This window comes from Centrocercus urophasianus, unplaced genomic scaffold (assembly GCF_019232065.1).
Source record: "Centrocercus urophasianus isolate 14NV4802_14NV808 unplaced genomic scaffold, USGS_Curo_1.0 seq_24, whole genome shotgun sequence".
NCBI lineage: Eukaryota > Metazoa > Chordata > Aves > Galliformes > Phasianidae > Centrocercus > Centrocercus urophasianus.
In genome coordinates this window covers 15,038,297-15,055,725 of record NW_024884800.1, presented here as the reverse complement: position 1 = coordinate 15,055,725, position 17,429 = coordinate 15,038,297, and the positions used below count along the sequence as shown (strand labels likewise).

Here is a 17,429-nt window from a genome sequence, read left to right as displayed (position 1 = left end):
TACTGCACATCACAGAGAAAGGTGATCTGACAAGAAAAGGGCCCAATCCTGCACCTGAGGGATTCTGAACCACACTGGGGATTTGAGAAGAACCCCACAGGATCAGTAAGCTTCACAATTCTTTTGACATTATTTTGTCAAATCATGCTTTAACTCTGCTTTCTGCTGTTCTGGAAGGATAGCAGCAGCCACTATTTCACACAGTGAAAAACACAACTCACACAAGTAATTCACCATATTAAGGAGAAGGAAAACAAACAGAAGAGTAAAAACACGTAATTTATAAACCTTACAGTTTTGACCTAACATATTTAATAAATATTCCCTTTGTGACAAAAGCTGCTATGAAAGACTCAAAGCAATAGCCTACAGAATTTGGTTCAAAATTTTCTCTCAACATAATCTATTTTACAGAAAAAAATGCATTAGAAAAAATACAAGCTACTACTCAGCCATGTAATGAATTGTTTTCAGATGACAATAGGAACTGCTTAAACATCCTTTTGTACAAAGCTTTGTTATCTAACAGCTTTGCATTTAAACATATCTTCAAGCCTTTTTTCCACTACTTTCTCCTAATAAATTTGTTTCCTGCAAGCCTGCTGAGTTCAGTGTCTTCATGAGTAACACTTTCTCTCTAGAGCAGGAGTCCCATGTGGGTTTTGCCTTTCTAGGCATTATCTACCCTTTGGTATTGTCTCGTTCTCCTACCAGCTGCTACACCATTTCCTGAGCTGCACCACCTGGTACTGTGCCCAATATTAGCTGCAACAGGAACAGAGCAAATAAGAAAAAAACCAGCACAGCTGAGCAGGATGACTGGCACAGGCTGCAGGCAGTAGATCTAGAAGTGGCTGCAACTGAAAAAAAAAAACATTTGTAGGAGCTTTAATCGCTTCTCTCTAGAAACACAGCAGGAACCTCTCAGATACTAACCAGATCAAGCTCATACAAACTAGTCTCACTCGTAAGTCAATGTGTGAAGAACAGAGTGTTGAATTAGATGCCCTTTAGTGACAGATTTCAGCGCAGACGATGGAACAAGGATGTGGTGGCTCTGAACAGGAGGAAAACTCAATTTGAAGGAAAAAGAACAGGGAGTTGCAGTGCTGTAGAGAATTTAAAAAAAAAAAAGCACAGTGCAAAGAACCATTTTCACCATGCTAATACAATCTACCTCTCTGAACCATCCTTTAAAAAAAAAAAAAAAACACATTCAGAAGAGTATGTATATTCCTCATTGCTGAAATGCTTCCTCATGCCTCTGGTTTATTTCAATTCAAAATGGATCACATATGAACAGTAAGAATCAAATGGGGTGACACCATGATGGAGATTGGCACACCAAATGAGAAGGAAGTTGATGCACTGCTACGAAAGAATTTAAAAGTTATTGGCCAAAAAACTTCACAAGTCGGTGTTTTCGTGTTTAACACATTACTTTTCTTGCTTAGAATAGTTTGCTGAATTTTAATAATTAAACAAAGACAATAGCCTTTACTTTCCTTTTGTTCTCCTTGAAAAGGACCTATTAGCCAATTAAATGTATTTTATACATATGAGTCATTTTAAGGGGACTATAAAATAAAACTGAAATATGAATATTTGCTAGCAACATTATTCCCACTGGCAATCTACAGAGATCCATTCCTATAAACAAATTAAAGACTGAAATTACTATTATTATTATTATTTTGTAACTACAGTCATAGAGAAAAACTTTAAAATATTGGAATATTATGTCTGAACACTCATTTGATCATAGTATGCTTTCTAAATTGGAGCGTCAAGGTACAGCAAAATAACTTTGGCTGCTGTTCCTGCCCATTGTGCTGTTCCTCCTCAGTCAGGTTTGGTGTTCCTAAATCACATGCAGTGCACACAGGCAGTTTTTTAACTCTCGACCCATATCTGATATCCCAGATGATGGAGCATTATTAAAGCATAAGGAACCATAAGCTCCCTGCTGCCAGAACAGTGACAGAAATGACTGCTGGTGAGAAGTTTGGTGTTAGTGGAGCTGTGTGGGGATGATCATAATTATCTGTCAAATGAATATTTATTACATGGAGGAATTCAACAATGAATAATACTTCATTGAAGAGTGGGAATAATGCTATGGAGAAGTTGGCCAAAGCAGACACGGCTTCCTTTGTGCTGAAGTCCAGTGCAGCTGTATGATATACAGATGGGTGCCAGGAATTTGTGAACTAGAGTAACAGCCTACAATAAGTAGACCTATCTCCCTTATATTAGCCTCCAAAGACAAAGCTGAAAATTAGCTAAATGAGCTTTTATATTCCTGAAGGCAAGCTCACCCTACCACAATAAACGCACTGTGGCTAATGATTCTGGAAGAAGCACTGAGGTACTAAACGTCACACCTTTGACTCCACAATTGCAATTTCTTCTCCTGTTGTAGAACATGTTGTTTATTTAGAGTAACATTCAGAGGCAGCCATTTCAGATGTTCAGCCTGTCTCTGCTGATTTCTTTGCAAGTGGCACCAGCCTCCAGCTAGCTGAGACAAACACCTGGCGAGTGGCTCAGTGGAACAATGGTCACCACTGTGGGACCGAAGCATGGGAGCTTAATTTTAGTTGATCAGAATCAAAAAAGCTGGAAAAAAATCTCTGTGTGCCAGATGACCTTTTTTTTTTTTTTTTTTAATAAATAAAAATTCCCCACAAATAATATATAAAGCAGACTCAATTGTTTTGAAATATCCTTCCTTTCATGACCAAAAATGAGCAGAGCAGCAACTTGCGATAACAAACCTGAGAATCTAAGAGGAAAAAGAAAGAAAAGAAAACACTGGCTGTATCATCTACTTTCTAAGAAGCATCCAGGGAAGCTGTGACACCCCCCTAAACTGCAAAGCAGCAGTATTCAAGTGAGTAGCAGTAAGTAAACTGGTGAATGTTGTAAGCATGTATCAATAAGATCTTTAAACACCTGATCCAGCAAGTAGGATGTTAAGATAGACAAATAATTCAGTAATGGTGGACGTTTTGTTTTTTGTTTTTTGTTTTTTGTTTTTTTCCTTTTCCCACTTTGTTTTTATCTGCAAGTAGATTTCAAAGTATAGAACAAAATCAAATAATTACAATCATTCTCCCCAAACATCTAAAGTCTACAGATCAATAGCCAACAATTAATTGCAAACATCCTATAATCACTACTACAATATCAGCTAAAACTCAGGCTACATCTGTAAGCCCAAATCTCCCAGGTACTAAAAAAGAACTGTATCCCTAGAATCAACAGTTCGATGAAGCCTTTGAGAATCCACTTGCAAACCAAACCAATCACACACATCCTACAAATATTTCCTTTCCACGACCACTAATTTATACATTACTGAAAAAGTACTCTCCAAGGTATGCACTGACACAGGCTACACCACATAATTTGTAACGTAATTTTTTTGTTACTATAGATAGAAATATTAGTTTCTGTTTGCAGTAGTAAGAATAGCAAAGTTCAAGAACTGATTGCATACAGAATTAAAAGAAAAAACAGACCCATGTTTTCATACTTTTTATCCACAAGTAGAAATACAGAATTTGATCCTATATATTCACGGAAGTATTTTACAGAACAGTAGGTGTCTTAATCCAAAGACATAACCATTATGCAAAACTACGTGACAAACAGCCTCTTCAAAAATAAATACAGGGTAAAAATGAATGCATTAATTTATTAGGGAGATCAGACCTCGAGAAAGGAAGCTTTAAAAGACCATTGATTGTAATAATACAATGAAAGCACAAATTCTCAAGCTAAATTTAAATGTTGAAGCAATGAAGCCTGCACCTTGAAGTCATGGAGGTAGAACCTGCGCTATGCCACTACTCCATGCGTATCTTTCTGTGTTTACACACACATATGAAATAAGTAATTTGAGAACTCCCATGGAAGGAACAATGAGACATCACTGAAACATTTTAAAACTAATTCATGCCTCCAGCTGAACATAAAAAGTCAGTGTATGTAGGACAATATGTGATCCTTTCTACAGTCTTCTATTTCTACTAGAAATAATTATTCAACCACAGACTTTGTTAATTTCTTTACTTGGAGGAATTAAAAGTACGTACCAAAACAACATTACAAAAGATCAGATTATCAGTGCTCTGCTATGATTGTCATTTAAAAAGATTCAAAGCTCTATTTTTTTAATACAACACCATAAGAAGTTAATTTTTTCTTTTTTCCTTCACGCCAATAGACTATGACATAAAAAGGTCAAGCTAGTAAATACCATTAATTTCATGCAAGTATTTGAAAAGAAGGAAAAAAAATTGTTATGCTCAAAATTAATAAAATGCAATTTTTTTAAACAATATTTGGAGCTCCCTTTTATTGGAATTCCAACTCTAGGAAAACTGAATGTATCTTTCACAGGCCACAAACAGTTGTCTGAAGAAAGAAAAGTGTATTTTCTTTCTTCTCTGCAACCCTTAACAGCAGGAGTTGTTAAGTATGTTTCTAGATATCATGGATGCTTATTTTCATTATTTTACTGCTTTCATAATAATATTGACACAATCGTGCAATGTCAGAAGTTAGCCAGTGTAAGTAAGGTTCTGCTTTTCAGAATCACAAAAAAACTCCAACAAACAACTAATACATTTAATAGATTAAGAAATCAAGATATGAGTAAATGATCACTTCTACGTGACCTAAATTTCCATTCCTAGAACTGTCACAGATAACATAAAACCTAGTTCATGTCTACATTTTATTAGATTAAGCTGTTAAGAAAATCTCACGTGAATGATTTTTGCTCTGTAAATTAAAATTAACAGAAACTCAAGATTTTATACACTTCTGAACACCAACCACTTTTATCCTATTAAAATATCTGGAATTAACTGTTAAGCATTTCTGGCAAATGTCCACAGCAACTGTTCACAGGGGAAAACAAAGCCATCAATACTGGAAAAGTTATGGAAAGCTTAAATAAAACTCCCCAGTAAATCAGTTTAAACTGTGCCACGTTATTTTCTTTCTTAAGTCAATTTTAGATCATGCTTCTTCATTTGTATAATGAAAGCAATAAATAAGTTGAGTCTGAATTAGTGAGAAAGAATGTAGCAAATTCAGAGAAGAGTTCTCCTTTCAGTGGGAGAAATCAAAATAAATTTAAAAATCAGGCGAAAATAAAAATAGATTACCCACAGTGAGCTCAAATAAAATAACAGTATCAACAGAATTTTTGATGAACAACAGTTCATGAATCTTCAGTACATTCTGCTTACTGTTTGTCAGGGATTGGAAGGGACCTTGAAAGATCACTTAGTCCAAAGACCAGATGAGATGATTATATTCATTTTTCATATTATGGTAGCCTTCTAGCAGCACAGGCTATGCGCATTTGCAAGCACAAGGATTCTGCCAGGCCACCTCTACTGCCTGGCTGATTGCTCAAGAGGCAGCAGCCTGTTTATGAGGCTGTATCATGCAAAGCTTCTTAGGGACAACACCCAGAGGAAACTGGAATGACCTTGAACATCTCTAAGATTCTAAAGGTGATTCACTGTTCTTTATTATTTTCTTTCTGTTATGTTAATTCCATTCTTATGAAGCAACCTAAAAATTCCAGGAAGAGTGCCTTACTAGTAAAGTACTGAATGGCTGAATTATGAAATGCACCACTCCCATTTAATAGCTTCACAAGGAAAGCTCTGCAGAGTTTGCAATACACTTCTGTGTTAAGGAAGTGCCCACTGAAGGCAGGCACAGAGTATTCTCCTCTTACAGGTATGCAGGAAGGCTGATTTTGGCACTTGAGGCTCCAACACAGATGTGCCCCATTTCCAGAGACCATGGCCAGTATAATCTGATTCTGCTTCTCCTTATTCAGCACACGTAACCTCTACAGCTTTCTATTTAAAACATGGCAACCAGTCTGGCCCCAATGCTTTATTCTCAGCATTTCAAAAAACCTCCTCTGAAGCCAAACAACTTACTCTGACTAAGCAGCAGCGCCAAATCAAGCTTTTCACTTACCAGAATAAAGGTCCAATACACCAGGACTTCAAGAATAGTCCTATTCTGAGTGCAGTATTTAAGAGAGTCCCCTTGTTCATGCTCTTTCTCAGCGATGTAACAGTTACAGATTCCAGTATTTTGTATTATCACACTAATACTGAGTAAAGCAGAGCTGATCTTTACAAATGTTTACATTCCTTGACAGTCAGTTTTATTAGTTGTCATGTTAATATTTTAATCTGAATTTGCTGACTTCCTAATCTCTTGCTGATTTTCACACCAACAGTTTATATTTTGATAAACGACATTTCTAAGCTTTCGGGTGACGGTTGGAATTGTCAGTACTCCCTATTTTGTTGTGTAACTGGTGCTTACAGTGGAGAAAGAATCAATCTGTTGGTGTTGAACATTACCTTATTCCTTTCAAGCTGTTTTTTCCACCTGAGCTAAAGATGCTTCATCCACTTGCAGAGCATTTCTAATGAGTGGCAGTCAGCAGGAAACTGATTTTTGAGCAGCTTCCAATAGAAATGTGGCTTTGAAAGGAGAACCCTAGATTTTAAATCACATCCACAATTTATTTCACATAAATACCTTCAGAATGAAGTTCAGAAGCATTTGAGTCTAATTCTGAAAACAAAAACTAATTCAAGTTCTAAGTTAGTACATAACCACTCTTCTGATTAACGAGAAACGTTATGGAATCACTGAGCTGCTTCTTGACAGTTCTTTATTTCAGGAGGTACAAAATCTTCTGACAGATACGTAATTGAGAAACCCTAGGAAGAAATGTTATTTTGTTTCAGCACCTGCTCTATAAACGAAGATAATCAAATCAGATTTCTCATTCCAGAAATTAAGATGACTCTTTGCTTCAAGAGTGACATAAAAGACACAGCAAGAGTGCGTAGAGCAAAACGCCTTGCAGAACAAGTGCAGAGCTCTTCATTCACCTGAATCTCTCTAATATCTGCTTAGACATTCCCTGTGTTCGTTCATATCCCTGTTTTAACTTATGGCAGACCTTGGACACTTTTAAGTGCTATATAAAGAGGTTCTATTCATACAACAAGAGCATCCCCTCCCTTGACCTGGGTATGGCTGGCCCTTTTGGATAGATAACCAGGGAATACCTTGAGTTGGAAGGGTTACACAGTGTCTAGTATCACAGGGTACAAGTTCCTGTAAAGATTGTTTAGTGTTTTTTACAGTTACTCTTCCCTCCTGATTTTTATTTCAATGACTTCAGGCATTTTATATCATGGAAAACTGGTAATTCAAAGAAGAGAATGGAAATTAGGGTTGTCTTCTGTATCTGTACACTGACAAATGGATTGTTAAGCTAGTGTAATGTTTGGAGAGTGCTATTTTAATCCTTAGATGAGATTTGTTAGCAGGGGACTGGAAACGTGCTGTGATCCTTCTCTCATTTATTTCCTTTCTCAGTAGTTTTTTTCTCAGTTTTCCCCCTTGTCAGATATTCACTTTTAAAACCAAAAAGATTACATATGAGAATGAAACTATTTTTGATAATACAAGGCACTAAGATAATGGTAAACATTGTAAGGTTGGAAGCAGCACTACTGAAATGGTGACAGAAGGCTACAAGGTTCTGTAACATACTTGTGATACCATATGAAAGCACCCACTCCATTCTTGTGGGAAAAATCTCTTTGTACGTTCAGTTTACTTGGGTACTTTGATCTGATGAGGGAAAGGAAAAGTATTCCCTCTATGAGGCTTAAATGAAGCCTCAAAATCCAGTTTTCTCACTGCAGTTATTCCAAAGAGAGAAATTTCCAATTACTTGGCAAATCAAGAAAGACTGTCCCAAGGAGGCCTAAAACTAAGTGCATCTTTTTCCTTCCTTGGAGTCTGCTGATACTCCCCACGCAGAAGAGAAGGCTGCAGTCCAGGAAGCTGCAGAGAAGAGCTCATCACACTATTTTTCTCTGGGAGACAGTAACATCATCACCATTAGACCACAACGAGCCAAACAAACACAGCACAGCACAACAGGAATCTGTATTTCTGCGAGAGAATGCAGCAGGAGGCAACACACTGAAGCTTTAAGAGTATGGATTCTTTTATTCTGCCTCATATGGAATCTTTTTAGAACAATGTGAAGCTCATAAACATTCAGACCAGATGGCATAACACAGCAGCACAAGCTGGAGCTTATTAGCTATTGCTTCTGTTCATTAGTATATGGCCCCAAAACCTGAAGGAGCTTTAAACCACACTCTGCAAACAGCTGAGCAAGGGCAGTGCGGTACAGACTGTGTGCCTCTTCACACGGGCATCATACTTGGGCTATGTTTCACATTTCTGCTCTAAAGCATACAGGTACATAACACTAAAATAAAGTTCACAAAAGATCTTCTAAAATTGGTGAAATATTGTGGCAGACAACACAAAAAAGTCTAAAAGTTAAGTATTTGGCATTTACAAACAGGTGAGAATTGAATCTGATGATACAGTGTACATCAACATTTTTGATACAAGTCCTATCTAATAATTAATTATATTTTACCAAAATATGTACTATCAAAGAAAAACTTTTGTATTTTCTTCCCTAAGCTATGGGATTTCAAGGAAAGTACTAACAAAAATAATTGGTTTCCTTTGTAATCAGCCTCTTCCTATCTTCCAAATCTCTGTAATGCTCCATTCCACAATACTGCAGTCACTTCCCAGATAACTTGATAAACAGCTCTAAACAAATTAAGCATCTTAAAGGTTCAAAAAACAAAAACAAAACTTCATTAACTCCACAATTTTCATCACAAAGAAAATATGGGGAACAGAATTAAACAACTACCCAAAGAGTACCTCACTTCTAAAAGCACACATAGCAATGGTTCTTCCAAACGAAACTTTTCACCATACGATGTTCCTTTCTTTTTCAAAACTACCCATTCTCCCCTCCACATGCAAACTTAAAAATAAATTAAAAAAACCAATACCTGTTACTGTGTCTTGCCTCACGTTAATCACTTGTATTAATCTTTATTTTGATAGAATTTATCCCAAAAATAATGCCGGCAAGAGCTACACCAAACTGCTCTATCACACTGCTCTGAACACCAGCTCAGCACTGACAATACTTGACCACTGCCTTCTGAATAGCAGTCACGCTCAGAGATGCCTCTTGATAATACATTTTCCCTTCATAAACTGCTGGAAGTGTCAAAGCACATAAGTCCTAAATTCACACGGATAAGACAGCATTCCTGTTTTTAACAAATGATGCCAAATTACACAAGCTGTAGATACGACTGTCAAATAATCATCAGTTCTAAATCTCTATTAGAAACGATGAACTTCACAGCCATTCTTTTGGCACCCATCTCCACTAGGAAGGCTTCCAAGATTTTTAACTCACTATGTTTGAGTGTTATTTTATTATTTCCAAGAAGGGGAAAAAAAAAAAAAAAAAGGTAATAAAATTTTGCTTCTTTACCCTTTTATGTTATTAAAAAATGAAGTAACTGAAACAAAGAGGACATAGCATTTGCAGCCCAAATTTGATTCTCCATTGCTCCACTACAAGTGCAAAACAGATCTGTTGGACCAGATGGATTTGCTTAATTCTTACATCAGAGAATAATATAGCTATTATGTAAAAAGCTTTTCTGTTTCACAGATGACAAAAAAACACCGTGACATTTTCCTGACAGAACCATTTCCTACCACTCCTTCTCAGCATACCTTATATTTATGTCTCTAATAATAAATAAAAGTGTTTTTTACTGGTCAGATGAAGTTAAGAGCTGCATGTGTTTAAATCTTTCTTCCTGGTAAGTTTGTGTTTGCTGACACGTAAAATGCCCCCCAATTCCTGCACTGCACTTCTTCTTTTCCAGAGAAAGTGCTGTTAAGCACCAAAACATGTCTGTTGCCCACATATCTTCACCAGAGCTGCAATGCTAAGAAGTGTAGGAATAAGAATATGATGAAAGCAGCAGTGAGCTAAAACAACGCAGTTTGTTGAAGGAAGATGTCGCACAGCAGCCAAATCTACTTAGCTCTTATTCCTTAAGACAATCTTATACATTTTCTCTAAAACATTTATCAGTCTGTAGCTCAAGGCCTACTTACAGGGCTAAAAGCAGAAAATGACAACATTTTTGTGGAGCACTCTAAAATCTTGTTTTCTGGAATAGTAGTAATGCTGATTTTTTTTTCCCCACACATTTATCAGAAAAGTTTTGGTGTATCCTCTTTTCAGGAATAACACCACTTTGCCTTACTTATAATGTAGTTCAATATATCTGTCTTGCCAGGAAACACACGTTTGCCTAACCAGAAATTTACCGCCGTATGCTCATTTTGTTAATGATCAATACACTTCATCATGCCAAAGATTCAATCCCAGATGCTTATCCTATCAGGGATTCATTCCTCTCAACTAGTGTTTTCTACAAACCTATAATTAGCCTAAAAGCAATAAAGCTTCTTTTGTAGGGACAATATTTGTGGAATACAACTTCCTTCATATCTACTTTGGTGGAAACAGAGAAAGCTGTGGAGGAAAACAGACTTTTAATGATGTAAACGTGTCACAAACAAATTAGAAATGAAAACACGTATGGTACATTTGTGAGAACTTATTTCTGCATATCCAGGTCCATCGATGAATTTCCTAGCAAGAAAACATTTCTGATGGCTTCTGCCAATTCTACGCCAGCTCTTCCAAGTACAAAACACTGTGTTTACCAATTCTTCCAAGAATTAATTTACTGTGTTTGCCAATATGTACAAGCTATATGATATTGGGTCTGGCAGGAATTCATAACATCTTCTTGCCAGGATGAGATATTGTAGATTTACACATCTTCAGATAGACAGGAGTTTGAGCATTCCAGTGATTAAAAAAAAAAAAAAAAAAAAAAAAAGCATTTTAAAGATCACTCATCATGCAATTAGTACTGACTTTTCAGGAGTGAATGATGACACTGACATAAGATTTGTTTTATCTGTTTGCAGTGAGTTGTTAGGTGAGGAAACGATAGCTGAGCTTACTCCAGAACTGCAAATGATCTTGCACTGTGCAATCCAAAAGGGACTTAAGTTCTAGATGTCAGGAAGACAATCTAGAAACAATAGTCTCAACAGATTAAATCCGTATTTACTGTAGATTTTCTCTCATATTCCCATCTATTAAAGTCGTGAAAATTGACCAAGAAATCCTCTTTGAAGAACAAGATTTGAGAGAAAACTTCAGGAAATGCAAGGAATACAAGAATAACAGAAAGTTAAGTACTTTGCATCCGGGTGTTGTTTTCAATGTGTAAAACCAAAAAAATATCTCCAATATCACATGAATTTTCAAATAATATTTTGACATAAAAAGATGTTTGCAGAAATATTGATTACTGCAAAAGAAATTGAATACTGTAGGATATAACTGAGACTTCTGAAAATATTTTGAGACATGCAAAGTTACAGTTTATACAGACTGCTTATATTCACAGAATCACAGAGCTGTAGGGGTTGGAAGGGACCTCCAGAGATCATCGAGTCCAACCCCTGCCAAAGCAGGTTCCCTACACCAGGTCGCACAAGTCAGTGTCCAGGCAGGTCTTGAACATCTCCAGAGAAGGAGAATCCACCACCTCCCTGGGCAGCCTGATCCAGTGCTCCGTCACCCTCACCTAAAGAAGTTCTTGTGCACATTTGTGCGGAACTTCCTATGCTGCAGTTTCTGTCTCCACACACTGCTGAAAACAGTCTGGCTTCGCCACTCTGCCCCCCACACCTTAGATATTTATAGACCTGGATCAGGTCCGCTCTCAGTCTTCTTTTCTCAAGGCTGAACAGACCCAGTTCTCTCAGCCCTTCCTCATAGCAGAGATGCTCCAGGCCCTTCACCATCTTTGTGGCCCTCTGCTGGACTCTTTCCAAGAGATCGCTGTCTTTTTTGTACTGGGGAGCCCAGAACTGGACGCAGTGCTCCAGATGAGGCCTCACCAGGGCAGAGTAGAGGGGTGGATCACCTCCCTCAATCTGCTGGCCACGCTCTTTGCAATGCACCCCAGGATGCCATTGGCCCTCTTGGCCACAAGGGCACACTGCTGGCTCATGGCCAACCTGTCATCCACCAGGACACCCAGGTCCCTTTCCGCAGAGCTCCCCTCCAGCAGGTCATCCCCCAACCTGTACTGGTGCATGCAATTATTCCTCCCCAGATGCAAGACTCTACACTTGCTTTTGTTAAACCTCATCCAGTTTTTTTCTGCCCAGCTCTCCAGCCTATCCAGGTCTCGCTGAATGGCAGCACAGCCTTCAGGCGTGTCAGCCAATCCTCCCAACTTCGTATCATCAGCAAACTTGCTGAGGGTGGCCACTATCCCCTCATCAAAGTCATTGATGTTGAACAAGACTGGACCCAGCACCGACCCTTGAGGAACACTGATAGTTATAAGTCTCCAACCAGACTCTGCACCGCCAACGGTGACCCTCTGTGCTCTGCCAGTCAGCCAGTTCTCAACCCACCTCACCATCCACTCATCTATCCCACACTTCCTCAGCTTTGTTATAAGGATGCTGTGGGAGACAGTATCAAACACCTTGCTGAAATCAAGGTAGACTACATCCACTGCTCTCCCCCCATCCACCCAGCCAGAGACAACATCATAGAAGGCTACCAGGTTGGTCAAGCATGACCTCCCCCTAGTGAACCCATGATGACTACTTCTGATAACCTCCTTTTTTTCCAGTTGTCTGGAGATGGCATCCAGCACCAGCTGTTCCATCAACTTTGCAGGGATGAAGGTGAGGCTGACTGGCCTGTAATTACCTGATCTTCCTTCTTGCCCTTTCTGAAGACTGGAGTGACATTGGCTATCCTCCAGGGTATTTGCAAACATATATATGTCTACACATGTATATATCTACATCAATTTACATAATCTCATTTCAAAGCTTCTCACAGAAATAAATCAAGAATGCTGAAAGTAATAATAGTCAAACTGCCCATATAGAAAAAAACAAAAATAAAACTTAAAGAAATTGCTGAGATATATCAATATTCTAAGATACGAATCACATATACAATGTTCTTATGTACATTAATGGAGACAGAAATTCTTCCAGTTTCCATACACTTCATAATGATTCTTTTCACAAAATAAGATCAATAAAAACATGTCTATATTTGTTATTGTTATAAGCTCCTCTGTTCTACTATTTTATTTTATTCTGAAGTGATGTTCTTCTCACATTCAATCATTAGAATTCACATTTGACTGCTGTCTCACCCTTCATCATTATCACTTTATTCATGACTGTTACTATGTGCCTGTTTTCTCAACTATTCTCACACCTTTCATGCATGAAGTTAATGGATTTTACACTCATTTTGCAATCCATTAGTTCATCACCTACTGGGTACTATTTCAATCATAGCCAGTGGCTAGAGAAGAATACATGGGTATGTGACTATGAATATCTCTTTAGCTTTAAAATTTAGGATTTTTTTTCAGTTTTAAGTAATATTTCAGTTAGTAACAACCTGAAGCAACAGCACAGTACAGCTTTCGCCCCACCAAACAACCTCTTCTAGAAAAGTGCACTATAGGTTTTCTTTTTTGTGTGTTTTGTGTTTTAAATTCCAAAGATGTGCCAAACATGAGAAAAACTTTGTGAAAGATTCTGAGAAGGAATTTTAGAGAAGAATGCATTCCATGCACAGTCTAATGGATTCAAGGCAAATTCACTGTTCAAAATGGAACCTGCTGTTTTCCTAGTACCGACTGAGCAAATACCAACATTCACCAAGGATTCTAAAACTCAGAGCACCCACACCATGAAGCCTGGCTGCCCTTTTGGAAACAGTACAGTAGTATTGCAGTCAAATCAAACTCTGGCTGAAGACTAAATATTTACACTCAGCTTTATAACCTTTTTTTACTCTTGTCTGAATTTTGAACTCAATCAGTCAAGCTGCCCCAAGGTAAGCAATCATTCAGGTGCTTTCCTACTGAAAAACTACCACTTGGCTGCAAACACAAACGTTCCACCTCATACTGCAGTTTGAAGCAGTACAAATATGCATTGCTTCTAAGAAGAAAAAAAATACATAGGTTTTAAAATAGAAGACCTGCAAATTCATACTCCATCTCCTAAAAATTAATTTGCCTGGAAAAATCTTCTGGCATGTATTTCCAATAAAATCATTTTACAACATGAGTATAAAATACCTGCTGGCGTGCTAAAGCACCAATTTGATTCCTAACATATCAGTCCTGAGTAAGTGAGGTAAGTTCATGCCTGACACCTTCTTGCAGAAATGCACACTAATTTGACTTTCTCCAAAATTATCATCATCACTACTTTCAGAGAATATACTTTCAGAATAAATTTGTATGACACAGACTGGTTCCCTGTGCCTACAGCTGAATGATTACTTCATGCTCTTGTCTAGGCCACCAACACTACAGCTAACATAGGCCCCCACAGCAGTAAACTCAAGGAGCACTTCAAAGGCTTAGCAATGCAGAGGCTATGCTTTCAATGCTCGAATTTTCAGAAATGAGGTGGCTGCTTTAAAGAGGTCTGCACGAACGTTTACTTTATTGCCAGCCTCAGCAACATGGACATATCTTCATTAGCCAAGCTCTCCTAACAAGAGTGCAAGATCAAATCATTTATCGTGAGTCAAATGTGTTGGTGAAGCTTTCTATAGCACTCTAAAGATTTATATTTGTGACTTTTTCTTCCCTAGTACTGGAGAGATAATGTGTATACGCATAGAGGCTATCTCTGGCAGCTAGCTAATTATTCTCCCATGAATTACAGGTACTTTCAGACAACACCAGCCCTATGAAAGCTACTTATCTGTAGTAAAAGTTAGAAGACTATATGAACTATGTAGCACAGCTATTCTAATTTTTGCATTAATTTACACATCACAGAGGAGACATTTTTTTCCATCTCCAAAAGCATATTCGTGATTTTCTTGTCAAAAAATGAAAATTATTTTAATACCTAGAAGACTAGGGAAAGCTTTTGCTGAGTGAGGGGCGGAAGGTTGTTTTATTTCTCTTCATAGTGAGTACGGAATTTTTTATCTGAGAAATTGTGGGCACACGATTTAACCGCTTCCTTGAAGAGCAGGAAGGGAACTGCTCACAGAGACCTTTTCCTCTCCTCTGAGGGCAGAGGCCCCTCTACTTCTGATAAGTACTCCAGTTCCTAAAAATGCTCTTCTTTCCCCACCACGCTGCCTAAATCTGTGATGGAGCTAAAGGCAAGAGATAAGCCACCAGTCTGTATGATGTGCATTAAATTCAGCATGCAGGTTACCAGGAGAAGCAGTCCATCTGGGAATGCTGCAGTAAGTGCAGCACATTTTCTTCCACTTTAGTCTCAATTGTCATCCTTTATCTGCATCCAATGAGTAGCTTTTCCTAACCTTGGCTGCAGCATCATAAGCTCTCAAATATTTCTCCTAGACTTCCATCCACATCAAGCAAAAGGCAAAAAAAAAAAAAACCTTCCCACACTCAAGCCTCCAAAAAAAAAAAAAAAAACCCCAAAAAAACCCATAAACAACAAAAACACCCCAACAAAATACTAAGCCATCTGATAATTATCTGTAACGTTTAAATAGACTTTAAAAATTACAAATTTTGTTAAGAGTATGATAGCATTTGAATTCACTGTAGACATATGCAGAGACAACCACAAAATCAAGCTGATTTTGTACCAAAATCCACACAACATGTAAAAGTAGTAAATCGTTATTCACTCAAAGTTACTGAGAAGAACAGCCACTGCTATGGAAAAATTTTTCAATCATGTGATGTTCTCCAGAATGTCACTAAATTTATACTATTAGAATAATACTTCTGAAAATGATTTCCCATATTTATGATATAATAACACAGTAAAAGAATAGAAAAAGCAGTTTATTGCTACATGCCTCTGTAAACAAAATGGCTGCTTGCCTGCTAACATCATAGTATTTCACAGTGAGTAATCAAAAAGTAATTTTTGTAACTAGAAGACAAAATAAACAATTTACCTTGTGTGGATTGGTCAATATTTTTTCTTTTTCTGCTTTGACTGTTGTAGTTCAGTCTTAGCTCTTGGCTGTATTCATTCAGAGTTTCTCTTGAGTCATAAGACTGCCTTTGCTTTCTGCCATCTTCACTCTCATCTGAAGAACTTGTGTAAGTTAGATCCACTTCATGTTTAACTTTTGACAGTGGCTGGTAGGGTTTGCAATCCATCTGCTCCATCTCTGGCTGAATAGGCTCAAAATCATGAAAACAAGCAACTGGAATTCCTTAAAGAAGGAGTCCTGAGAAATAAAAAAAAAAAAAACAAACAAGAATTGCATTCCGATATCATATTAACGCTCAAAAGGCCGGTGTTATTTTCAGTCAACATAAACCAATCAAATTGAATTTGAATCACTATGATTCAGGAGAAAATATGAGTATGCCCTATTTTGCTGTTTTGCTTTAAAAAATGGTGTTCAAATAACAGTAACTTTAAGTACTAACCCACCATGCCAAGCAATAATCATGCTTTATGCACAGAATCTGTTACCTGTTTTGTATTAAAGGTCCTTGAAACTGTTACTCTTTCTCTAAAGAAATATTCATGTGCATTTATTCTAAGTGAAAATAAAATCTTAATTCATTTTAAAATATGAAGCCTAGAAACCAGAAAGTTCACTGTTTTGAAGTATTTTCTTGTAAATAGAATTACATTTAATTAAGAATAACAGACTTCTCACTTTAGAAAATAGTCAGACTTAGAAAAACAAGAATATCCTTGTGTTACTCTACAAGAGCAAATAGTGGCTCCAAAAGAGGACATTTTCCTTTCAGGCTGTGTGGGCATCTCAAGAGGAGGCTTCCACCATGCAGCACAACCCCTTTTTATCCTTCTCATCACCTGTCTATACACTTACTGACACGGGGGCCATGCTGATCCTCAACAAAACCTTCTGAACTGCAACTTGCAGTTTGGGATGTCATTAAAACGATGCTCAAATACAGTATCATTAAAATCAAGTGGGCTGCAGTTGCATGCGTACTTGCAAGGTGTATTCGCTGTACAATCCTGCTTTCATGAAGCTGTTTCTATCATGCATTTTAATGCAAACTCTGTGATGAAATAACAGGAATGGATGACACGCCTTCTACAGCAGCAGCATGTTTCTCAGACAGTGAGCTCTGAGAAAGTAAGCTTGCAATTTCACTTAGACTAACAGATGGCTATTATCTTACACAATGAAATGTAACAAAAAGAAGGCTGTAAATATCACTACTAGATGACCAAAACCAAACAAGTTAAGCAAGATTTTACTTAATGAAAAAGCAATCAATCACATCTTCATGCTGATCCTAAAGTCAGCAATGGAGAGAAGGAAGTTAATGCCTAGTCTGTCATCAGCCTAACTTCCCATCTGCAAC

At 37.5% G+C, this 17,429-nt stretch overlaps 1 protein-coding gene across 4 annotated transcripts in view; it reads right to left on the bottom strand.

Moving 5' to 3' along the window:
• Positions 1 to 16,244, bottom strand: part of TENM1 (teneurin transmembrane protein 1) — a 227,757-nt gene extending 211,513 nt beyond the window's left edge. For all 4 annotated transcript variants that reach the window (XM_042825108.1, XM_042825109.1, XM_042825110.1 and 1 more), the window contains exon 1: positions 16,028 to 16,244. In XM_042825108.1, coding sequence (XP_042681042.1) covers positions 16,028 to 16,244 — 217 coding nt within the window. The remainder of the gene's footprint in view (positions 1 to 16,027) is intronic.
• Between the last annotated feature and the right edge of the window lie 1,185 nt (positions 16,245 to 17,429).